General features: G+C 35.0%; 1 protein-coding gene across 1 annotated transcript in view; it reads left to right on the forward strand.

The window, feature by feature from the left end:
• The first annotated feature begins 471 nt into the window (after positions 1-471).
• Positions 472-27,432, forward strand: part of TNFSF13B (TNF superfamily member 13b) — a 39,846-nt gene continuing 12,885 nt past the window's right edge. Inside the window, exons 1-3 of the mRNA XM_032151310.2 lie at positions 472-1,134; positions 1,240-1,324; positions 17,736-17,792. Of these exons, the coding sequence (XP_032007201.1) occupies positions 796-1,134; positions 1,240-1,324; positions 17,736-17,792 (481 nt within the window). The 5' untranslated portion in view covers positions 472-795. The remainder of the gene's footprint in view (positions 1,135-1,239; positions 1,325-17,735; positions 17,793-27,432) is intronic.

Genomic DNA, 27,432 nt, shown 5'->3' on the forward strand with positions numbered 1-27,432 from the left:
GCGTTTCAGTGATGAGTCTCAGAAGGAAAAAGTTTATGCATGTTTTCCTTAAAAATATATTCACTTATATTTAGAGAATCCTTCAGATATCTAACCTAAATATGTCTGTACAATTTAGTCTCATTCTTTTTATGACATTATTATTATAATAATAATATGAATAATTCCCAGTGGACTTACTTCCACACTTCCTTCAAGGATTCTCCATTTTATTTCATACTTGAAGACTGTTAATAAATCACTCTCTAGCTAAGAACAATTCAATGCTAAAGCACTTAGCTTATCTGACCTTCACATTAATTATTTTTATGACAGCAGCAGGAACTTTCAGCTGCTTTTCCCCCTTCCTTGTGAAGCCATGTGGCCCCAAGCAGACACAGTTCCCTTACTACGCTTAAGGGTGGGCTTCTTAGACCTGTGCATATCTTAAAAGCTTTCCCTTGAATGTGTCAATCCAAACTCCAAGTTTCCTCAGCAGATTTAAGGGGCTTTAAATCTACTTGAACATGAGTGTTATGAGATGACTTTGAAATTCTTACAAAAACTGAAAGTGAAATGAGGAAGACAGATTGAGCAATCCAATCGGAGGGTAAATGCCAGCAAACCTACTGTACAGTAGGGGTAGAGATGCAGAAAGGCAGAAAGAAGAAAATTCAGGAGAACTCTCCTGAGCGGTGAGCCAAGCCCTGCCATGTAGTGCATGCAGGACATCAACAAACACAGATAACAGGAAATGATCCATTCCCTGTGGTCACTTATTCTAAAGGCCCCAACCTTCAAAGTTCAAGTAGTGATATGGATGACTCCACAGAAAGGGAGCAGTCACGCCTTACTTCTTGCCTTAAGAAAAGAGAAGAAATGAAACTGAAGGAGTGTGTTTCCATCCTCCCACAGAAGGAAAGCCCCTCTGTCCGATCCTCCAAAGACGGAAAGCTGCTGGCTGCAACCTTGCTGCTGGCACTGCTGTCTTGCTGCCTCACGGTGGTGTCTTTCTACCAGGTGGCCGCCCTGCAAGGGGACCTGGCCAGCCTCCGGGCAGAGCTGCAGGGCCACCACGCGGAGAAGCTGCCAGCAGGAGCAGGAGCCCCCAAGGCCGGCCTGGAGGAAGCTCCAGCTCTCACCGCGGGACTGAAAGTGAGTTTGCAGCAGCTGCAAGACACAGGCAAGATCCTGCCTACACTGCTGCCTCTCCCTCGCCTCAGCTGTCTTTCTAATAACTTGGAGTTTTTCTGTTCATAGATCTTTGAACCACCAGCTCCAGGAGAAGGCAACTCCAGTCAGAGCAGCAGAAATAAGCGTGCCATTCAGGGTCCAGAAGAAACAGGTATGTTTTGGGCACAGACACTTTTAGGAGTCAGGGATTAGAGAATAACATCCAGTCTGGGGGACCTAGAGGTGAGTATCCCCTCTATGAACCTATTAAATAGAGTCTATGAAATTTGCCATCCAAAGCAGACATTGCTTTAGAGCAAAGCCCCAGCGCTGGCAAATGTAATAGGCTGCATGGGTGTGCTTTTTCCTCCAATGAGCAGATCGTGTGAGTGGACGCATTTCTCTGTGCATGTGTAAGTATTTATCTGTGCATTAAGCACAGAGGAGATAAGAGGGCCATATGTGTTTCCTCAAGTAGATAATGCCCTCCCATGTGAGAAGCATTATTCATGGCTCCAGAAAAATCAAAAAAAGCATTACATGTTAGAATTAGACTTAGCTTACTACCTGGGTCATAGAAAGCTAAAGACATCTACTTTCTGAATGTGCATTACATGTTGTGAAACCAGGTAAAGGTTGTAATGAAAGGTCCTGTATGTTGTGCTTTAATTTTGTTTATTTGTTAAAAAGGTTATTTTACACACACACACACGCACAGATTTTAAAGCTTTTCTTTAAGGTATGATTTTCCAGGAGATCCATGCATTTATCATCTTCTTATAATCGTCCTTTAGTGATTTCTGACTTTCTTCATGTTCTGCTCATTCCACGGAACTTTACAGAGTTGGTGGGGCCTACAAACATGATCAATTCTAGTTCTTTCATTTGAAGGTGAAAAAAAAAATCTTTGTATATATTTATTAAAGTTATAACAGATTCTTAATATTATTGTCCTTTTATTAAATATATTGAATATTTTTTGAGCACCTGGAACGTATCGTACAGCTATAGACCAGAATAGGCATTTTCAAACATACTATTTCGTTTAACCTTCACAGTGACTCTATGAAGCCCACAGAATACGTGCAATAATTTATGTATATTTTCACTTCTGAAGAGAATTGCATAAGAAACGTAGTGAGAGACCAGGGACTCTTCTATCACACACACACACACACACACACACACGCACACACGCATGAGGTACCCTGACTATAAACTTATTTTTTGACTATATGCTTTATTCATAAATAATTATTTCTTATTTTATAAAACTGTAATTTTTGGTATCTGGTTATTATATCTTTGTACCAGTTATCAGAAATAACTGGGCTTAAACATTTTTAAATTAGGAAACATGGGCATTTTTATTATTTTAACACATCAATTATTTTTATCATTTGCATTTTATGGTCTGTATTTCCTACATACTTGAAAATAATACGGAATATATACTATGACATATTTTTTGTTTTGACTTATGCAATAAGGATTTTTCCTATTTCTAAGTATTTTTCATGTGTCTATTAATTTATCTAACAATTGTTTTAAATGGTTATTTCCATTCTCTTTGCTATAATACAACATGCAAAACTTTTGCACAGAACTCTTTTATTTCTGTGAAATTATATATTCAATATAAAATTCATCTAGTGAATATCTGAGCTAGGGAGAAGAAACATCTTCATCACCCTTGTTTCCGACTGCCGTATTGTTTTCAAAATGAGTTATACATGCAGTCAAAAATGTGGCGTTCCGGTTCTCCACATTCTGGCTTACATGTTATTTTTAAAGTGTCTTTTGACTAGTTTAGTAGTTGTAAAACAATATCTCACATTTATTTTGATGTGTTCCTTGTTTCCTAATATGAATATACTTTCTGCATATTTTGATTATTTATAATTTTATCTTTTGCTAATTTTTATTTATAACTGTCTCCACTTGTCTGTCCCATGTTTTTATAATTTTGGATAAGCTCTTCCTAATTAGACATATTGATTATTGATCAAAAGTTTGATGTAAATATTTTAACGGTTTTGCTGCTTTTTTTACTTGAACATTTTGCATTTCTCTATAGTAAAGCGATAATCTTTAAAAAATTTTCCCTAATATTAAAGCTAAAAATACATTTGTTCATGATTTCTTAAGTAGTTGACCCCCTGCCACTTTGACTTTTTCATAGTTGAGTGTTTTGTTTTAACTTATTAGTCCCTCTGTTGTTTATTTTGATGAATCATCTCACATTGGCTTTAACTTCCCCCTCTCTCTTTTTTCCTTTCAAACTGCTATCTCAACCAAATGTATTAAATAGTTCTTTTTAACTCCTTGGTGTTGAAAAGCTTACTGTGTTTTATTAGGTTCCTCATAAGAGTTGAATCTATTTGAGACTCTTTTTTTTCGTTGATTAATTATTCTATTTATATGCTTTAAAGAATATTTTTAAGGTAATTTGTATTATAAGAGGCTTCAATGACTAGTAGGGTCAGGATCCTTCAATCTCCTTAACCTTCACTGCTAGTATCCCTGTTTCTAAATATTGCTTTTAAAAATTAACTTTACAATTAAAAAAAAGATGTAGACTCATTTCAGCAGATTTAAGAAGAAAAGAATAATAGAGTAGGAAAGAAATAACTTCTTGGGTCACGTTTTCCCAAAATTCTCCTATTAATACTTCTATGTATTTGTGTTTTAATGGCGTCCAGGAATAGTACACTTTCATCAAATAATTTGCAATTTGTAGATTCTAATAAAGTGAAAAAAAAGATTTGCCCAGATTTCCACAGCCCAGAAGTAGCTACTATTACTATTTCATGGTTTGTCCTAGACATTTTAATAAACCTTAATACAGTGTGCATATAGGTATATATTGCACACAGTTGAGCCTTGAACAACACAAGTTTTAACAGCATGGGCACACTTACAGGTGGATTTTTTTTTCAATAAACCTATTGGAAAATTGTTTGTAGATTTGTGATAATTTGCAAAAACTCATGGAAGAACTGTGTATCCTTGAAATGTTGAAAAAATTAAGATTAATTAGCCATGTCATGAATGTATAAAATATATGTAGATACTAGTCTATTTTCTTATTACTATCATAAAATATATACAAAAGTTAAAAATTCTCAAAGCATATGCATACAAACAGACTGTACATAGCACCATTTGTAGTCTAGAGAAATGGAAACAAACATAAACATGCAGTATTAAGTCATCACTGCATAAAACTAACCGTGGTACATACTGTACTACTGTAATAATTTCATAGCCACCTCCTGTTGCTACTGCAGTGAGCTCAAGTGCTGTGAGTATCTGCTTAAAACACCATGTGATGCTAGTCATCTCTGCGTGAGCCAGTTGTATCTCTGATCAATTGGGTATTGCAGTAAAAATGATTTCTCATGATTTGTGTGTATTTTTCATCTTGTTTAATGCAATATCATAAACCTTGAGTAACACCATGAAACCTATAGAAAGTGTGACTAATGATGCTGGAAATGCTCCCAAGAAGCAAAGAAGAGTCATGACATTATAGTTGACCCTTGAACAACACAGGTTTGAACCGCAAGGGTCCACTTTTATGTGGATTTTCTTCCACTTTCCACCCTTGAGACAGCAAGACCAACGCCTCCTTTCCCTCCTCCCCCTTAGCTTACTCAAAGTGAAGAACGAAGAACTCTATAATGATCCACTTCCACTTAATGAATAGTAAATGCATTTTCTCTTCCTTATGATTTTTTTAAGTAACATCTTCTTTTCTCTAGCTTACTGTATTGTAAGAATACACTACATAATACATATAATTTATGAAATACGTATTGATTGAGTTTGTGTTATCAGAAAGGCTTCTGGTCAGCAGTGGGCTGTTAGTAATTAAGATTTGGGAGTCAAAAGTTAAGCACAAATTTTTGAATGCATAGGATCAGTGACCCTAATTCTTGTGTTGTTCAAGGATCAACTGTATTTGTTCATATATATATATGAACAAATATATATATTTATACATATATATATACAAATATATATATATAGTGTGCATATATGTTACATGTATATACTCAAATAGGACATAGTATACACACTTATAACATTCATAAATCCAAGGTGGAAGGTTTGAAGATAAGAATCTTAATAACAGGTGATGTCTACTATTCCTTGTTAATAAAATTAGGAAATTTATTCAAATGTTGTTCTAGATACTATTCTTTGGTGGAGGGAAAGTTTATTTTATTTAGCATACTCCAAAATTAATGTTTATATTCCCAAAAAATTTGTCTGTAACACAAGGACTTTTTTTAGTAGGAATTTTTCGGCATTGAGAAAATTCTATGCAGCTTTCTTTGATTTTTGTTTTCATTCAAGTTCTGATTTATTTTCAGTAGGACTCAAAACCTTAAGTTGTCCTTTTTACTTTTAAAGTGTTTATTTATGTTCATATTTATTAATTGTCTACATGTTTTGGAACCAAGTATTTTTATTGGAACTTCACACAAACTGTAGATGAAGGGAGGGGAATTACCATCAGCCAACATGTCCCGATGATACTCTCTTCCAGGCATCCCATGGGTAAACAGTGGTTTTACTTAATTTTTTAATTTTAGAATTTAGTACTTTGGCTTTAGTTTTGTTTTTCTTGATTACTTTGTGTTTCAAACCAAAATCTCATTAAGCTTAATGTATTTCATAATATCATTTTTGACTGTAGTATAATAAACAGAAATGTGGGGAAATCCAGGATTAAAAAATTGCCAAATAGCTCATATTAGCCAAAAATTCACTTTTAAGCCCATAACTGTGTTTGGAGATATTCCCAATTTAAAAATTAACTAAAACAATATGGCTTTGAAAATATTACATAATAAAATTTATTTACAAATGGAATCATGAAGATCCACATTTTGAACATCACTTAACTATGATTTTATTAATGTTAAGAACCTAAAGATAAATGTCTTTAGAGTCTATCAAGAAAGTGAATTCTTTCAAATGAGTTATCACTGACCTAAAAAGGTTCATTGTTAAAATTAGGTAACCTTTGTATTTTCTTTCCTGTTAATTAATAACTATTAGAAATTTATGTGTTTTAGGTTACAGAAAGACAAAATTATTTTTATTGATAATGTTTATTATAATTATCTCAATTGTAATAATAAAATAATGGTAAAAATATGAACAATTCAAAGTAATGTAAAGCAAGAATAGAAAAAAATTGTCCATATTTCACCTTCCAAATAATTATCGTGACGTTTTTGGTCAATCTACTTTAAGTTATATTTTTCTTCATTTTTAAGTGAGCTTGGGATTGTTTAAGAATTACACACAGCTTGCAAAGAATACAGTGTGTTGGCATGTACCCCTATCCAGCTTCCCTAATCCTAACATCTTATATGACCATGGTATTTCATTACAAAAAGGAAACCAACATTGAGACTTAACTATTAGCTGAATTCTAGACTTAATTTGAATTTCACGAGTTTTTCTACTAATGATTTTATGTTTTAGGATCCATCAGGATATCACATTGTATTTAACATTTTTTAAATTAAAATTTTGAATGTAGCATATATAAACACCTAATATTATACCTTAAGTTTTCTATAGGATAAACCTTTCTAATTGCTAAAAGTAAAGATATCAATACTATTTTTGAGTCTTTTTTGAAATCCAAAGTCCAACTCCTTTGCAAGGAAAGATGAGATGTTTGACAAGTCTGTACTGTCCAGTCTTTGCCCGGTTGGTATTTCTGGCTTAGCTGTGAGTTCCAGGCTGTAACATGAGTGTTGGAAGCCTGCAATGTAGAACTTGACCATCCAGGCCTTATCAAAATTAGACTGACTTGAGCCTCTTACCCAGCAAGGGTGTGTTCCTTCGTGGAGCAGAACCAGCTGGCTGCTGCTTAGGCGATCTTTGACCAGAGCTTTCCCTGAGAGTTATTTTTTTCTTTCTCCCTGCTTCGATAGTGAGACTTTTTTTCAGTGTTGCAAGAACTGACTTCTGTTCAACTTCTGGAAAAGTATTTAAAATTGAAAACGTTGACCTTCCAATCAAATCTTTGACCTGTTCTTGTTAAGCTTGAGATTTTGGGAAATGGAAGAGCTAGGAAACAAATCAGTCAACACAGCCAAATGTGATATTGTGTCTCTTTTACACAATCTTACATTATTGTGAGTTGAAGAGAAATAGAAAAATGATAGTACATGTAGTTAATTAGCAAATTAAAATACAAAAAAAAGGTAAATATGTTGAAAAAGTGAAAAGGTTAGGGAAGAGGAATGAGTATCAGGAATGTGAAGGGTGAGGAAGGGAAGGAAATGTGTTTTCATTTTGAATGGAGAGGCCAGGTTCATTAAGCCCTTCTATCTTTTCTTGAAAGCTCAATAATTCTTTATACTTTTGACCTTTTTTTTTTACATTGCAGGCATGGGTAGGTGATTTTTAAATAAATTCAAAATGTTTATGCCTGTGTTGTTTTTATCAGTAATTCCATATGAATAGAAAATGTTAGTTTTAATGCTTATTCTTTTTATAGATCAACTCCTACTTAAAAGAACTGCATTGAGCAGCTGCATTTTTGTTGTGGTGATATTTTCCTTTAAAAGACATTCCCATTTCTGAAGAGTTAGAGAAAGAGAAGGTTTCTCTTCAAATAGATTTATCACCCACTGTTTCTGCAAATATCTGAGGTAGGCACTCCATAATATACAGAGAAGAGGAGAGCAGAGCTAACAATTATTAGGCGTGTTTCGTGTGCATACACTGCGTTGGGCTCTGGGAATGTATGTCATTTACTTTCTCAACAACTCTGTTAGCTGGGCATTATTGTTTTCATTTTAGATGAGAAAACTGCAACCCAGAGAATCAATTGCCTCTCTCAGCAAGCTAATTATTTAATAGTTGGAGAAGTTAAGCCAAATTGATGCAAAATTTAAAAGAACAATAAAATGGATAAGTTATTTACAATTCATAAAACACATCTAAATTATGACTTCAATCTATTTTTGCAACCATATGAAATGGATATTGCTATTCCCGTTGTTACAGGACCCAACATTTACCCAAAGTTAACCTTTGGGTCAGGGGTTTCTGTACTATATTCCCTTCTGTGGTCACCAGAGAAATGTTACAGGAAAGGAGTCCCAATCCAGACCCCCAGAGAGGGTTCTTGGATCTCACGCCAGAAAAAAAATTCAGGGCGAATCCACAGATTAAAGTGAAAGCAAGTTTATTAGGCAAGTAAAGGACTAAAAGAATGCCTAAACCATAGACAGGGCAGCTAGTTGCCCGAGGGCTGCTAGTTGCCCATTTTTATGGCTATTTCTTGATGATATGCTAAACAAGGGGTGTATTATTCATGCCTTCCCTTTTTAGACCATATAGGGTAACTTCCTGATGTTGCCATGGCATCTGTAAACGGTCATGACGCTGGTGGTAGTGTAGCAGTGAGAACCACCAGAGATCACTCCTCGCCATCTTGGTTTTGGTGGGTTTTGGTTGGCTTCTTTACTGCAGTCTGTTTTGTCAGCAACACCTTTGTGACCTGTATTTTGTGCTGATCTCCTATCTCATCCTGTGACTTAGAATGCCTTAACCATCTGGAAATGCAGCCCAGCAGGTCTCAGTTATTTTACCTAGTTCCTATTCAAGGAGTTGCTCTGGTTCACATGCCTCTGACATCATTATACAGATTTAAAATGCTTCAAAATTAAGTGTCAAACTCATGGTTTGACAACTAATTGATAGGAGAGGTAAGGTTTGAATTCATTATCTATTGACTATAAGTTCTGATTTTTTTCAATGATAATAGCTGTACATGCTTAATTTTCAAGTGTGACACCAGATTTGAGAAAAAATATTGGTTCTGACAAGGCCCAGGATATTATGATTATTGCCAGTGAGACAGACATCAAGTTAAGGAATGAGAGAATGTTGTTAGTGGCAGAGATCACAGACTGCGAGACTATCTAGACCGTGGTCAGGAGAGCTGAAGTGGGTTTGAAGATGGAGCCGACTTGGGTAAGAGAACAGAAAATCTGAGGTTATGAGGACAAGGTAGAAATAGGAAACAGAAATAATTCAAGAAAAGGCCTTGTTTTAGTAGGCATAGAGGCTTATCTCATGCAAACATCTTTATATTATCCCTTTCCTCTTCTAAATTTGTAAATTTTCGCAAGTGCTGATCTGTTGAAGTATTTTGCAAATGCAAACTTTCTTCCTCCCCCTCCTCTCCTCCTCCTCTTCTCCTCTGCTCCTCTCCTCCTCTTCTTCCTTCTCCCCTTCTTTTCCTCCTTCTCTTCCTCCTCCTGCCCGCCTCTCCTGCTCACCTCTCCTCCTCCTCTTCCTCCTCCTCGCCTCTCCTCCTCCTCTTCCTCCTCCTTCCCTTCTCTTCCTCCTCTTTGTCTTCTCTTCCTCCTCCTCCCCTTCCTTCCTCCCCTCCTTTCTCCTCCTCCTTCCCTCCTCTTCCTCCTCCTCCCCTTCTGTTCTTCTTCCTCCCCTTCTCTTCTCCTCCCCTTCTTTTCCTCCTCCTCCTCCTCCTGATCAGGTTATTTGAGACAGGGGACGGTAAGAGAAAGGGGAAGAACTCTGCTGTGACAGCCCCTGACAGCAGCTATGAAGTCTCACTTTCAGGCCTTTTTCTCTTCTATCTGCCCCATTGGAGCCTCTGGAAATTACAAATTAAGACATTTTAGGAAAATGGTGCACAACTACTTACTTTAAAAATATTATAGAGTGCTACACTTCTGTGGATAGAGATTCAAAAATGTATTATTAAGGTTTTCTCTTGTGGAAAGTGTTTCCTATATAACTAAGGGTTCAAAGCCTATTACAAGAGGGTCCACAATTCATGGAAATTGTTTTGTTTTATGGAACCCCTTTTCCCTCAAGCATTGACTTAATTTGATTTAACATGTTTCATAAGGCTGGATTTAGTGACTGGTTTTTAAGAATTGTTTGGAAAAGTTGAGTGCTATTTTTTATGTAAATTTTGTTTCATATATTATTCCACGGATTTTTTTTAAGTCTGCTGTAACTCAGACACTGAAAGTTTGTGAATGATTGTCCTTAATATCAAGTGATTCACAATCTAGGGAGAGAAACAGTTACAGAAACAATTGTGTGTATACTAACATATATTTCAATAGATGATATGCAAAGTATAGTGGGGTCAAATATCTAGCTAGAAGGATTGTAGAAAAAGTTTGTATTTGATTTGAGTACTGAAGGATGAATGGAGTTCCACTGGATAGAAGGTAAAGTATATTTAGTAGGAAGGAACAGCAGGCATACAGTCGTGGAAGCATGGAAGATGACCTGTCATTCTGAGGTGTGTTTAAGTACAACTGGGTGTGGGTGGGTGACACGCATGAGACTGTGAATGTTGGCTGGGCCGGGGCATGGAGGAACTGGTTTGTATTCCAGGGAGATGCAGTGAGTGAATTATAAGCATTAGAATGAGAAGAACAAATTTGCACTTATAAAGATAATTCAGGAGGAAATGCAAATGATGGACTAGGAATTGTGGGAAAGAGAGACACAACTTGGTAGACTGATGGAATTGTCGAGCATGTTGAGGTAGGGATCCGAATTTAGGCTGTTATGCTCCTCATCTTCCTCCCTCTCTCCCTCTGTGTCCCTCCCAACATCACCCTCTGCATAGATTCATGAACTGTTAATTTTGTCCGTGATGCTCCTATTGCTCCTCTTTTTTTCCGATTTTAATTGAAGTGTCACTTCCCAGAGAAGCCTTCCTGATTGGGTCAAATGCCCGGCGCGGGCACCAAGGATTAAAGTTGAAACTTTAATTCTGTCTGTGTGATGTTGAGTAATACCCATTTCTTCCACTGGATTGTAAACTCCCTGGGGGCAGTGATGGCGTCCGCTTTTTTTTTTTTGCTGTTCTTAGCACAACACCTGACATAGATTAAGTCCTTAGTAAATTTGTTAAAATGAAATGGATGAGAGACGGAATCTAAATTGAACAAAAGTTAAAAATTTAAACCATTCAAACTTGATTATTAGTTGAACTCCAAGATTGAGAAGGGAGAAATCAGGCACGTTTATAAAGTTTGTAGCTTGGGCAACTCAGAGGATAGTTATATATCCACTCAGAGAGAAAATAAGTATGCATGAGAAAGATAAAGCATTATATTTGAGACATGTTGAATTTGAAGTATCGCTAAGGCATCCAAATGGAAAGGTCCAAGGGGAAGGTGAAGATTTAATTGCTGATTGTGCAATTCATTAGTAACTTTATACAGACATTCAACTGTATTTCTATTTTTGGCTTTATCTTCCTTGACATCAGGTTGGTTTACATGTAATATCATGAAGCTACTGCTCTTCACTGGCAAGCTCCTGAAATTCAGTGCATTCCGAGAATACATTATTAACAAATTGAAATATTCTAACAGAATTCAGTGAAGTCATGGAGAAACGCAAATGATTCAAGAATAAAATTATCAATTTAAAATTAAAATATTAGATGAATAGTAAATTGAAGCAGCATTAAGTGATGATAATGCTTTTTTTTTTACTCTTAGTGCCTATGAGGCAATGCAAAAGGCTTGCTATTTTACATCTCCTATATTGCTTTAAGCACAAAACAGTTAAAATATGAGTGGATACGTGACAATGATCAATTAGTGCTTAAGATTCTGTCTATACACACACACACACACACACACACACACGCAAGTTATAGAAAATTATCATTTCAGGCTGGGCGTGGTAGCTCACACCTCTAATGCCAGGACTTCAGGAGGCTGAAGTAGGTGGATCACCTGAGGTCAGGAGTTCCAGACCAGCCTGACCAACACAGAGAAACCCTGTCTCTACTAAAAATACAAAATTAGCCAGGTGTGGTGGCACATGCCTGTAATCCCAGCTACTCAGAAGGCTGAGGCAGGAGAATCGTGTGAACCTGGGAGGTGGAGTTTGCAATGAGCCAAGATTGTGCCTGGGCAACAAGAGCAGAACTGTCTCAAAAAAAAAAAAAAAAAAAAAAAAAAAAAAAAAGAAAAGAAAATTATCATTTGAAGTATTTGTCATTATTCCATCAGCTATGGTTATTTCTATTCTATCAACTCCTTTCCAACACCCCCTTCCAAAAAATACCCAGCACCCATTTCTTACTTTCTCAGGAACGCTATAGTGCTATTACCTTTCTGAATTCTCCAAAATTAAAAACTTATTTTTATTATAAATTTTTAATTCTCTTTCAAACACACATAACTATTGGTCACGACTTCAATTTTTCTTCACGATGTATCTTAGATGCTGCATTTACATAACTGCATTTGAGACCAAATCATCCTCACCCTATGTCTTTTCCCAGTAGATCACTGAGACCTTTGCTGCCACCCTCCCTTCACAGGAGCTCGCTTCACACACAGACACGAACACTATTTTCCTCAAGCACAAGGTCTGTCAGGCAGACCCCTCACAAGATTGAGAACTCTACTTACAAGAATTTCTAGTAGGCAAATATGTACTTCTCAATCTAGTTCTCTCAAAATTCAAAGTTCTCAACTTTTATTACTTTTTTAAGTAAGCAACCAAAGCAAACTGCTTATCGTTGGTCAAATAACACCTTATAAACTAGCTTCCCTCCTCTAAATTCATGTATTTTAATTTCAGTGAAAATGTTAATTCAATACCATGATTTCCCCATTTTCTTCATAAGTCTATGTCAAATATTAGGTCAATATTGAGATCTTTAAGTGTTTTTTTTCTAGTTAACATTTTTCTGCCACTGATTATTTATTCAAAGCTAGTTCAAGAAAAATTAAATGGCTACGTTTGTCATAACTTATGTCTACCAAATGATAAGTGATGCAGAAATGAAAGTGAGGTATTGCTGTCCAAGATCATCCTTCTTTAAAAACATATGGTGCAATAAATAAGATGATAGGAAAAAAAAACCGCACAAAGACATAAGGGAAGACACAGGACACACATCTCATCCAGAGTGAAAGCTGGAGGAGGCTTCTTGAATGAGATGAGAAGCACTATGAAGAATCCGTGGGTACAGGTGGTATGGATGGGATAAACGTAATGGGAACGCTCTGTGTGTAATGTTTTTCATGGGAGACACACGTAATCTGCAATAATTGCATTATTTATGGTAGTTCATATTAGATTTAGCTTTGTTGAAAATAATGTATAATAAACCAGTTTCAAGTTTTAATGGATTCAGTTCCAGTACAGAAAATAGTATAACAGATATTAACAATTCTCTAAACTTTCAAATCACTTTTTCTGATTAAATGGTATTTAGACATTATACTTCAAAAGGTGGCCTTTCAAACTATAAAAGTGTTTCCCATATAGTTAGTATTTAAATTACCCTTTAATTGTGAAGTATTGAATTTTATTGTGTCAAATATTGATCAATAGCAAATTATTTTTGTCCTTAAGGTTCTTATTTTGGTAATTTTATTTTGTAAACATTTTTGTCATCATTATAATATTTTGTTTTTAGAACTATTTTATGTGAAGTTTATTATGATGAATAATTTTCTTATGCTGTAAAATGGCGTTTTATAAGATTATGTATTTTTCACATTATTACGTCATAATCCCCAGAAATGTATATTCAGAAATGTGTCTCCATAGGCTCGGAAAGGTTTTAATGTATATTATTGCCTTGCTTAGTTAAAAGAAAAAAACAATAGCAAACATAAAAAAAAAATATTCTTAACCTCTTGTGTAATTCCTTTCAATTGTAGTAGAGGGAGAGATGTGTGAAAGGCATTTGAGAACCAAACAATAATCAATTAATATGATAATTGCTATCAAATTGTGTTTCTTATATTAGACTACGCATTTTCAAAACTCTCGTGGTTAGATATCTAGGTTACTGGAAGATATTAAAAATAATATTGGCTTTTTTGCTCCTCTCTTTGTGAGGCAGATCTTTAGCTGAGCACTAATCTCCAGCCTAAGACCAGATCTATGTTGAATGAGAAAGAAAGTCTTAAAAGACTGAATAGGAGATAAGTTGATAATAGCTGAAATAGTTGAAATTCGATAATAGCTATCAAATTTCCTAAAGCAAATTGTCTTGGAAAAGCCGAGTAACTTTGTCTGGAACAAGGACAATTGTTCATTCTGCATACATTCTGCATCCCTAGGCAATTTCACCATTGTGCAAACATCAGAGCCTACTTACACAACTTCAGTGGCTGTAATTTAAACCTCATTATTGAAACGTCAATTTTATGTCTTATTTTCTCTTCTGAAGAACAGTTCTTGAAAGAAACTTTTCTCTTTAAAGCACATTTTCTGCTAAATGTTAGATTTCTGCTACTACATGAGAGAATCGACCACTGTTTTTCAACGTGTAGGTTGTGACGAAGTTTTAATTGGGCTGTGGAGACTCAAATGGAGACATATTCATAGTGTCAAGTCATTACTTATTAGGTAAACTTCTCTCTGACTACATAGAGCATCTAAATCTGCCTTAGTTCATTCAAGGCTGTTATAACAAAATACCATAGACTGAGTGGCTTATAAACAATAGAGATTTATTTCTCCCAGTTCAGGGGGCCGGAAGTCCAAGACCAAGATGCCTGAAGATTTCGGTATCTGATGAGGACTTGCTTCCTGGCTTGTAGATGATGCTTCCTCACTGGGTTCTCACTTGGGGGAAAATAGGGCAAGCTAGCTCTCTGGGATCTCTTTTATAAGGATACTAATTCCTTTCATGAGTGCTCTGCCCTCATGGCATAATCACCTCCCCAGAGCCTTACTTCCTAATACCATCACCTCAGCAGTTAGGTTTCAACATAGGAATTTGGGGGCAACACAGACATTCAGACCATAGCCTTCTCCTACTGAAGTTTTTGGGAAACAGAGAAAGGGTTTCCTGTCATGGCCGGGCGCGGTGGCTCACGCCTGTAATCCCAGCACTTTGGGAGGCCAAGGCGGGCGGATCACGATGTCAGGAGATCCAGACCATCCTGGCTAACATGATGAAAGCCCGTCTCTACTAAAAATACAAAGAATTAGCCAGGCATGGTGACGGGCGCCTGCAGTCCCAGCTACTCGGGGGCTGAGGCTGGAGAATGGCGTGAACCCGGGAGGCGGAGCTTGCAGTGAACCGAGATCGCGCCACTGCACTCCAGCCTGGGGGACAGAGCAAGACTCCGCCTCAAAAAAAAAAAAAAAAAAAAGAAAAAAGAAATAGAAAGTCATACATTCTGGTATTTCTTTAGCTTTTATCAGCTGCAGTTGGGCGGCATGTTTCCACGGTGTCCTTCCATGATGTTTTCTGAGTTATTTGCCTTGATATTATTAAGAACGATAATGCTAAAACCACTACTGATACAAATAGCCAAGATGTATTTATTTTGCAGGTGTTATGCACTGAGTACAGTGCAAAGTGCTTCCCATGCATTATGTCATTTACTCTTTACAGCATATGTATAACAAGGGGAAGATGCAAAGTTTGAAAATCTGACTTTGACTTTCATCAACATCCTCCCTTGTTTTTGATGTGGAGGAAGGATGAGAGCTTTGTATGCTCTGATTGAACCTAGTGCCAGTCACAGAAACCTGTCAGGGTGCCTTGTGAATAACAATTACTTAAGAAGGATTTGTTGGAAAAATAAAAACTCTTTTAAAATGGGTTGAATGTGGCTACTACTGTACTACTATAGAGACTGCGCGCTTGGGCTTTAGTTGCCCCCGAGGCTTTGTTATTCCTTTCTTTCATGCTGTCCTCATTCACTACCATTCTTCCTGTTAGGATGCTCTTCCATACTTCCAGCAGAAGAGAGTCTGCCATAGTGACTAACGAATCATGTTTTTCCTGGGGCACAGGCATGGCTACCTTTCTTGTGTAAGATCAATAAAAGAATCCTCAGAGTGGACCAAAATGCTCTGTTCCTATCAAAATGTCTGAAAATTAACATAAACATGTGTTAGAAAAGCTTTATAGTTATAAAGGAATTATAGTTTTTAACAATATATTTTCATCTTTAAATACCAAGGGGAATTTCTTAACAGATTTTCTTACGTTACCACACCCTTTAATAGTATATATTTATACAAACTCAAACTTATTTAGTTACTACTATGTTATGTCAAGTTTTAAATACATTCATGTGTTGCTTAATAACAGGGATACAGTCTCAGGGATACATTCTGCATCCTTGGGCAATTTCATCATTGTGCAAACATCAGAGCATACTTACACAAACCTAGGTGGGGTAGCCTTCTACACAACCAGGTTCTGCAGTACTGACCATTGCTCCTAGGCTACCAACTTGTACAGCATGTTACTGTATTGAATATTGTAGGCAATTGTATAATAATGCAATGGTAAGTATTTGTGTATCTAAACATAGAAAAGGTACAGTAAAAATTTGGTATTATAAATAATCCTATGGAACCACCATCAGATATGCAGTTTCTCATTGACCTAAATATTATGCAGTGCGTGACTGTATTAGAAATTTTTCAGCTAATCTCCATACAATCACCAACTAATCACAATAGAAGTTCCCTACTGTGTCAAGTTCATAAAATGTGTACATTGAGAAGCATCTTTAAAAGTATTACTTTAACTCTGAGTAAAATATTTGGTAGATAAAAAACGAAACTAATATTTTCTTAATCTAAAACATGCAAACTTAGATTTGTGTTTCATATTTTTCACAGACATTTACTGCTTTATTGTATCTTCCCTACAGATCCAGCAGGTGTACTTAATTTGCTTTTGCCTAAAGGCATTTCTCCTTATTTAACGCAATGTCATTTAGTTTCTTAAATATTGACTGGAATATTCTACATGTAATATGTGATGTGAACTGATGATTTCAAGAAGCTTTACTGATTATATGCACTCTCATGGAAGTCTTCCATTTTATTTGTAAAAGATTTTCTATCTCTCTTTCTCTCTTTGGTCCAATATATTTTACCGAAAGCTTGACTTTGAATCCAGAGTGAAACACGTGGAGTTGAAATTCTGGTCCCATCACTTTCTGTCTCTGATTCCTGAACAAGCTGTTTACACTTTCCAAGCCTTAGTTTCCAATATCTAATTTTTAGGATTCTTGTGAGGATAAAAGGAAGTGATATATACTGTCTTGGTACACTGTCTGCACTTAAATCTGTTCAATACATATTAGCATTTTTTTTTTTTTTTTACTTTCAGAAGTGTCAGAAACAGTATGTTCTGTAGTAGTAAGTCATTATTTAATGTTAGATTTTTTTAAAACCAAAGATTGTTTAGAATGATCTTATAAGGTTAACTGTTTCATGTATTTGGTAGACTTGCAAAACAAATGATTAAACTTGTTTTCTCTTCAGCCATTTCTCAGAGCAAATTAGATTAAACCGTATGGGTAATATACTTATCATATTTTAACAGCACATAGAGCTTTTCTGAAATGTCATAAATTTCGTATATATATCATATATATAAATCAATGGGTAAATATAAAATAACATTAAGAATAATATGTAATCAATGTAAAAAGTATAATTGATGTTTTCTGGAAGAGTGGGTTTCTAGCTTTGTGTTCTCAGTTTTTTTATTATTTCTACTCAAGTAACTAAAATGATAAATTTTTGCTTTTTAGTCACTCAAGACTGCTTGCAACTGATTGCAGACAGTGAAACACCAACTATACAAAAAGGTAATAAAATATAGCAAAGACTTGGAACCAAGCCAAATGTCCATCAATGATACACTGGATTAAGAAAATATGGCACATATACACCATGGAATACTATGCAGCCATAAAAAATGATGAGTTCATGTCCTTTGTAGGGACATGGATGAAGCTGGAAACCATCATTCTCAGCAAACTATCGCAAGGACAAAAAACCAAACACCGCATGTTCTCACTCATAGGTGGGAACTGAACAATGAGAACACATGGACACAGGAAGGGGAGCATCACACACCGGGGACTGTTGTGGGGTGGGGGGAGGGGGGAAGGATAGCATTAAGAGATATACCTACTGTTAAATGATGAGTTAATGGGTGCAGCACACCAACATGGCACATGTATACATATGTAACCTGCACGTTGTGCACATGTACCCTAAAACTTAAAGTATAATAAAAAAAATAAAATATCCCCAGTACTTTTCCACTTAGAATTCAGTCCCACTCCAAATATTTGTAAGTTTCAGGTCTAAAGACTATTTGAATTGCATCTAAAATCAATCATCCATCTCAAAACTTCTTATAATCAGGTAAAAAATAATAAACTTGCATTTATTCAAAATGACTTGAGAATAAATAATAATTAAGGCTAAAGTAATAATCTAATAAGTAGAATGACCTTAGAGGCACTAATACTTAGAAATGTTAGATAATTAAACTACAGTAAAATAAAAATCAATACTAAATCGAATTTCATTTTTATTATTTAGACAGCATTTTATCTTTTAGAATGACTCAAGACCATCTTCACAAATATGAATTCTCCTGTTATATTCACTTGTAAAAATCATAGAAAGAGGAAAATAAAACTGAACAGATTGTTTAAAAACTGTATTTTTAAAATAAATTTCCAATGTCAAATTATTGCTTGATAATTTACCATTTTCTCACAGAGGTAGAATGTTTACATTTTTCAGTTATTTGAAGCTTTTTTTAGTTTTAATTTTAGACAAGTAAGTGTTTTCCATAATAGTGGCCTGAAACCAGGTTCACAAACAACTTTTAATGTCATTTCCCAATATGTATCCCCCAAATATTAATCCAGAGAAATGGTCCTTGAAATAAGAGTCTCAGTGTCGAATAAGTTTGGAAACACAACATCTTATACAGTTTTCTTTGAGTCACAAGGCACATTAGCAAGTTGTTGAATCTAAGTAGTCCTACTTTAAAAACTATTTGTTTAACTTTGTTTCATCCAGCTTTTCACAAATTTTTGTGACTATGCTGCTTTATCATGTATCGACCTCTCTCTGAAAGCAAATGGGAATTGCTGCTCTATAGTAGCGTTTGTTTATATAAGATAACTAGTGAACAAAAATGTACTAAAAAAGAACCATTCGTTCACTCACACATTCATTGATTCATTTATTTTACATTTATTAAGAATATACAGGCCGGGTGCGGTGGCTCACGCCTGTAATCCCAGCACTTTGGGAGGCCGAGGCGGGTGGATCACGAGGTCAGGAGATCGAGACCATCTTGGCTAACATGGTGAAACCCCGTCTCTACTAAAAATACAAAAAATTAGCCAGGCGCAGTGGCGGGTGCCTGTAGTCCCAGCTACTCGGAGAGGCTGAGGCAGGAGAATGGCATGAACCCGGGAGGCAGAGCTTGCAGTGAGCCGAGATAGTGCCACTGCAGTCCGCCACTCAAAAAAAAAAAAAAAATATATATATATATATATATATATATATATATATACACACAATATTTTAATTACTGTATGTTTATGGTGAAAATAATGTACATTGAAAAAAGCAGTTAGGACATCTAACTTACCAAATATAGCTTAGTCTAGCCTACCATAAATGTGCTCAGAACACTTACATTAGTCTACAATTGGGCAAAATCATCTAACATGAAGCCCATTTTATAATAAAGTATTGAGTAGCTCATATTATGTTTTGAATACTGGATTGAAGTGTGATTTCTCCTGAATGTATGTGGCTTTCACACCTTTGTAAAGTTGAAGAGTCTAAGCCAAACCATCCCAAGTCCATGTGCGTGGTTTTCTACTTTGAAAGAGCTTACCTCTTGATGAGGAGAAAACAAAGGAAAGATCCAACAACCCACAAATGAACAAGTAAAATGTAAATGAGACGAAATGCTGTGGAGGGCAGCAAAGCAGGCGGGGGCAGGAGGAAGTTTTGTGTTGTGACCCAACTACGAGTTCAGGAGTATCTGGAGGTTAAGCTAGGCAATGAGGAATGAGCAAAACAAAACTAGCACAGATGATGAATGTGAGTTGGCACTGGTAATGATTCCCTGGCATGCTCTTTTCATCTTTGTTTTTTTCTGTGTGACTTTAATTGTCCTAAGTGCAACACAAGTACTAAACTACTTGTAAATCTATTATTTATTGCTCAACATCTTCCTAAATCATGTTTGCAACTTTTAATAAGCAGCACACTGTTTCCTAAGAAGTAAAAGAAAGCCAGAAGAAGATCTTAAGGGCCAAAGTTATAGTTTTTAAAAATTCCTTGGAAAAGGTTTACTTTACACATCTCCCCCTCACCCCCCAACATGCTATAAATTGCACCAAATTATGCAGCTGCTATACTCCAATGTGTGTGTGAACTGGAGAGTATGCTGTGATCTTCCTGGAGTGGTGACTGCTTCTCACAGATCCAGGGGTGCTGAACTGGGATGCTTACCTGGGATGGTTGCTTGCAGTGCTCCAAACTTTAGGACAAACAGGTTGCCCTTGTGATGTCAGCAAACCCTTGACCAGTATATAAATGTTAGTGTGCATGGGCATTTAGCAGGCAGATAGAGGTAGGTTGCATTTTGTTAAAAAACGTTGTACTCAATGAAGCATTTTACTTGCGCAGGTCCATAAGAAGACTTCTGGGAAAAGATAATAATATATTATTAATATTATTAGCATATTAGATATAATTATATACTATATAATATATAATCTATTATAATAATTATATATAATAATTTATTATCTTCTGGGGAAAGAAAATATATATAACATGATATATATTATATATCATATAACACATGATATATATTATATGTAATATATGTGATATATATCACATATATTATAATATGATAGATAATATATTACATATATCATAATATGATATATTACATATATTACATATATCATATTATAATATGTAATATATTATCTATCATATGATAATATGTAATATATCACATATATTACATATAATATATCGCATGTATTACATGTAATATATCACATATATTATATGTAATATATCACATATATTATATGTAATATATCGCATATATTATATATAATATATCACATATTACATACATTATACGATACATATATTACATATATGCATATATTACATACATATATAAATATATTACATATAATACACACATATATAAATAATTACATATAATACATATATTACACATAACATAATATATAATATATTATAATATGATATGATATATATCAGATCATATATATCTATATATCATATGATATATATTATATATTACATATAATTACATATAATATTATTAGCATATTGTATATATATTATCTTATTATATTATACATAACATCAGGTCTTGAGATGAAATCATGTTATGTATTCCGGAGACATGGAGGTTCAAAGGAGCGGGGCTACGTCCATCTGATATTTTGAGTTCCTATGCTTGCTCTGCCCCATACTTCTGTCCAGACAGTGAGGGCAGAGTTAAACTCCACAAAAGAGAAAAAGACAAGAGGGGTTTATCAGACTGTAGTCTCATGTCTTTTCTGTTCATTTGTTTTTTTGAGTTTTAATCTAGATTTTGAATAGGTAATGCATTCACATCTTGCAAAAAATAAAGCAGCACAACAAGTGTGGATTGCTCCTTTTCCCATCTGTTCCTGCCCACACTCACCTCACTTTTAGTTTCCTATGTAGACTTCAGACTCCCTCTATGTTAACACAAACAAATGCAAATGTAGCTCTGCTTTCCTCCTTTCTTATAGTAAACACTTAAAAACCATATTTGCAATAGGTATGATTTGAAAATGAGATTGCAACCTGCATTTTTTACCTAACAATGTATATTGCAGACATTTTCATGCCTGTGTACAGAGTTCCTCGTATTAAAAAAAAAGCAGTATAGTATTCCATTGTATGAATTGAATGTATTTAACCAGTCTCCTACCAATAGACTTCTTGGTGTCGATCTTTTGCAATGCAGGTGCTTCAAAAAATAATTGTGTGCATCTGTAACTTCTCATATGTCAGCCTATGTGTGGGACAGATTTTGAATTTTGACAGTTATTGCTAAGTGGTCCTATAGGGGTTGTAAAATGTTATGCTATCACTGGCAGCAGAAGAACATCAGGTGAAAAATAGCATCTCTTAATTTGCTTTCTTTCAAGCCATTCTTTTGTGTGTTTTAAGAACCATTTGTATTTCTGTCTTTACATTCTTCCAATTTTTCATTTCTATTTTTATTTTTTTCTGTGAGCCATCTGTTCATATTTTTTTCCATTTTTTCATTGGACTTGGTCATTTTTAAACTGATTTCTGTGAGCACCTTATATCTCAAGCAGATTAATTCTTTATATTACTAATCGTAAGCATTTCCTCCCATGCTGTCATTTGTCTTAATTTTGCATACTTTTTTTTCTGTCAATTTTATCAATTTTTTTAAAGGATTCTGGATTTGGGGTTGTGATTAGAAAGGCCTTTTACACTTAAATGTATTAAGGAAAGATCTCATGTTCCTTCTGAAACCTTTATAGTTATTTTCTACCTTTAAATAATTTATCTATTTGCAACGTATCCTAGTATGTGAGGTATGAAACCAACTTAATTTTCCCCTTGAGGGCATCACAGTTTTTTTAATCGCCCGTCTTTTCCACACTGCTTGAAGACATTAACTTTAACTTTTATTAAGTTCCCGTGTTTAGTCTATGTTTTTTCCTGTTTTTAAATACTTTTCTGTTATATTGACTTAATGTCTATTTATGCACCCCAATAAAATGACATTTTGGCTATTAGAGCTTTGTATTATTTTCTGGTAAATTTAATTCACTCATTTTTTCTTTTTACTTCTAGAATTTTTCTGTTTTTTATTAAATATAGGAACTGTAGAATCAGCTTTCTTAGTTAAAAAGAAAAAGAAAAATGCCTGCTGATATTTTTGTTGGATCTCATATTTATAAATTAAGAAAAATACCCTCATGATGACAGATGTACAAATCCAATCCAATCCAAGAACATGATATATATTTATATTTGTTTAGTCTCCTTTCGTTTCTTTTAGTATGTGTTACAATTTTCTTCAAGAAATTCTTGCATATTTCCTATTAATATCATTACAAGGTGTTTTACCTTTTCAAATGCTATGATAAATAGAAACATTTTCTTTTATTATATTTTCCAGCTGGTTGTTCTTTTTGTGTATAAAAGCCTTGAATTCCATGATATATCTTTTCAATATTAAGGTTGAAATGTTTTCTTTTATTTTTGGATTGCATTTCCCTAGCATGACTTTGCCCAGAATTTTACTTTTAACTTCTCTGAAATAATTTTTCTGTGTTTCCCATGTGTGCAAAACAGAGTTGCTCTTTGTTTTTTGATCTCATCTTAAAATCATTTTCATTTATTGGGTGATATAAATCAATTTCCATTTACTTATTTCAGAAATGTATTTGGCTTTTATTCATCATATTGTGCTATACTGTGTATTGTTTTTTACATTAACAAAAGAGTTTCTATTTTACAGTTTTAAAGAGGTTGCTTACTATGCAGCCTATTTGCTTTGCTTTTTCTGTTAGCGTAGACTTCTAAATGCTAAATACTAGGGGTAGCTACCTTTTCAGTTATATCTTTTTATTGAAATTAAATTCATATAACATAAAATTAAATGCACAATTCATTGTCACGTAGTATTCACAATATTTTATAACCACCAACTCTCTTTAGCTCCAAAATATTTTCTTCAGCCCCAGAGAAAATCCTGTATCCATTAAGCAATCAGTCACCATTTCTCTGTTTCCCCACGCCCCTGTACCAGCAATCTGCTTTGTGTCTCTGTGGATTCATCTATTTTAGATGGTTTATATAAATGCAGTCACACAATACGTGACTTTTAGTGCCTGGCTTCTTTCACTTAGCATAATGTTTTGAGGTTCACCCACATTCTAGCATGTATTCATACTTCATTCGTCTGTATGAATGTATATCATTCTATTATATGTAAGCCAGAATTTCATTAATGGGCATTTGGTTTGTTTCCACCTTTTGGCTATTGTGAGTAGTGATCCTGTGAACATTTGCATAAAGTACTTCCTGAGTGCCTCTTTTCAATTATTTGGAGTATACATCGATGAATCGATGAGTAGAATTGCTGAGAAAATGTCAGCCTGTTCACTACAGTACTGCACAATTTTGCATTCCCCCAGCAACGTACGAGTGTTCTAATTTTTCCACATCCTCACTGACACATCTTATTTTCAATGCTCTTATTATTGCCTTCCTATTGGGTGTGAAGCCATATCTCAGTTTGTTATTTATTTGCATTTTCCTTATGACTGATGATGTTGAGCATCTTTTCATGTCCTTTTTGGTGTCTTCTTTGGAAAAATGTCTATTCAAGTACCCTGTCCATTTTTTTAATTGGGTTGTTTGTCTTTTTGTTGTTGAGTTCTAAAACTTCCTTATATATTATGGATACAAGACCCTTATCAAGTATCTGATTTGCAAGTATTTTCTCCTATTTTGTGGATTATCTTCTTACTTTCTTGAGAATGTCATTTGAGGCACAAGAGTATTGTGCCTCAGATAAATGAAGTAAAATTTATCTTTTTATTTGTTTCTTGTGATTTTAGTGTCATCATTGAAGAACTCATTGCCAAATTCAGCATCATGATTCACCCATATGTTTTCTTCTAAGAGTCTTGTAGTGTTATGTCTTATATTTAGGTAATCGATCTATTTTAATTCATTTTTGTATATGGTATGAAGCAGAGGTCCAAAGTCATCTTTCAGCATCAGGATATCTAGTTGTCCCAACATCATTTGTTGAAGAAGATGATTTCTTCCATATTGAATGGTCTTGGGACACTTATTAAAAATGAGTTGGGCCGGGCGCGGTGGCTCACGCTTGTAATCCCAGCACTTTGGGAGGCCGAGGCGGGCGGATCACGAGGTCAGGAGATCGAGACCACAGTGAAACCCCGTCTCTACTAAAAATACAAAAAATTAGCCGGGCGTGGTGGCGGGCGCCTGTAGTCCCAGCTACTCGGAGAGGCTGAGGCAGGAGAATGGCGTGAACCCGGGAGGCGGAGCTTGCAGTGAGCCGAGATCGCGCCACCGCACTCCGGCCTGGGTGACAGAGCGAGACTCCGTCTCAAAAAAAAAAAAAAAAAAAAAAAAATGAGTTGGACATAGATGTATGGGTTTGTTTCTGTACTCTCAATTTTATTTTGTTTGTTTATACACCCTGCCTTATGCTGGACCACCATACTATTTGGATTACTGTTAATGTTATAGTAAATTTTGAAATTTAGAATAGTGAATCCTTCAATTTTGTTATTTAAGATTGTTTTGGCTATTTGATACTCTTTTGCAATAACAAATGAATTGTAAGGCTGTCTTTTTCATTTTGGAGAACAAAAGGTCACTGAAATTTGTATATGGATTAGACTGAATCTGTACATAATACTAGGTATTACTGCTATCTTAAACTAAATCTATCAATCCATGAACACAAGATATCTTCTCTTTTATTTATATGTCCTGTCATTTCTTATAGCAATCTTTTGTAGTGTTCAGTGTTAAAGTGTTTTATGTCCTTGGGTAAATTTACTTCTAGGTGTTATATTCTTTTGAACGCTGTTTAGTCAGTTCAGTTTGCTATAACAAATTACAGTAGACTGAGTGGCTTAAACAATAGAAATGTATTTCTCACACTTCTGGAAGCTGGAAAATTCAAGATTAAGGTGCCAACATATCTGGTTTGTGAATGGTGGTCTTTTCATTGTGTTTTCACATGGCTGAGAACAGACACAAAAGCAAGTTCTTGTGTCTTTTCCTATAAGGACATTAACCCATCATGAAGGCTGTGCCACCACGACCTAGTTATTTCCCAAAGGCACCACCCCCTAATACCATCACATTGGAAGTTAGAATTTCAATATGTTAATTTTGGGTGACAGAAATATTCAGTCCATAACAGATGCTACTGTAAATGGGATTCTTTTTTAATATTTCATTTTTGGATTATCCATTCCTGGTATATTGAAGCACAACAGATTTTTGAGTGTAGATCTTGTACCCTGCAACTTAACTGAAATCATTGGTTAGTTTTAGTAGATTTTTTTGTAAATTCATGGAATTTTTTTTTTTTTTTTTTTGAGATGGAATTTCGCTCTGTTGCCCAGGCTGGAGTGTATTGGCACGATCTCGACTCACAGCAACATCTGCCTCCCGGGTTCAAGTGATTCTAGCACCTCAGCCTCCGGAGTAACTGGGATTACAGGCGCCTCCCACCACACCCAGCTAATTTTTGTATTTTCAGTAGAAACAGGGTTTCACCATGTTGGCCAGACTGATCTCAAACTTCTGACCTCAAGAGATCTGCCTGCCTCAGCCTCCCAAAGTGTTGGTATTACAGGCGTGAACCACCACACCTGGCTGGAAATTCTCTATATATAGAATTATGATATCTGCAAATAGAGATCATTTTACTACTCTCCTTGCATTTGGATTTGTTTTTAAATTTCCAGTATATGTTGAATAGCAGTGGTAAATGCAGGTATAGTCTTGTTTCTGATGTTAGGGTAATCTTGAGGATTATTACATTTATATTCATGGTTGATTCTGGCCTGTAGTTTTTTGTAGTGTCTTTGTGTGGCACTGGTATCAGTGTAATTCTAGACATACAGAACAAGTTAGGAATTGTTCCCTTCTCTTTTACTGTTTTTTGGAAGAGTTTGAGAAGATTGATGTTAATTTTTCTTTAAATGTCTAGTAAAATTCACTAATAAAGCCATCTAGTTATGAATTCTGAGGGAAGACTTGGATTAATTCAAACTCTATACTGGTTATAGGTCTGTTTAGGTCTTTTATTTATTTTTGAGTCAGTTTTGGTAGTTTGTGTGTTTCTAGGTATTTGTCCCTTTCATCTACATTATCTAATTTGTTGGAATATAATTATTTTAAATAATAAAAAGGTATAAACATTTTATTTCTAATAGGCCATTAATAATACCTCCATTTTCTTTAATGATTTTATTAATTGGAGTATTTTTTCTTTTATTGGTCAATGTAGCTCAATGATTGTCATTTTTGTTCATATTTTTCAAAAAACCAATTTTCAGTGTTATTGTTTCGTCTTTATCTGTTCTATTATTATTATTATTATTATTTTTTCTTTTTTTGAGATGGAGTCCCTGTCACCCAGCCTGGAGTGCAATGGTGCAATCTCGGCTCACTGCAACCTTTGCCTCCCAGGTTCAGGCGATTCTCCTGCCTCAGCCTCCCAAGTAGCTGGGACTACAGGCATGTGCCACCATGCCTAGCTATTTTTATTTTTTATTTTTTTCTGTATTTTTAGTAGAGACTGGATTTCACCATGTTGGTCAGACTGATCTCTAA

This window comes from Hylobates moloch, unplaced genomic scaffold, assembly GCF_009828535.3.
Source record: "Hylobates moloch isolate HMO894 unplaced genomic scaffold, HMol_V3 SCAFFOLD_4, whole genome shotgun sequence".
Lineage (NCBI taxonomy): Eukaryota > Metazoa > Chordata > Mammalia > Primates > Hylobatidae > Hylobates > Hylobates moloch.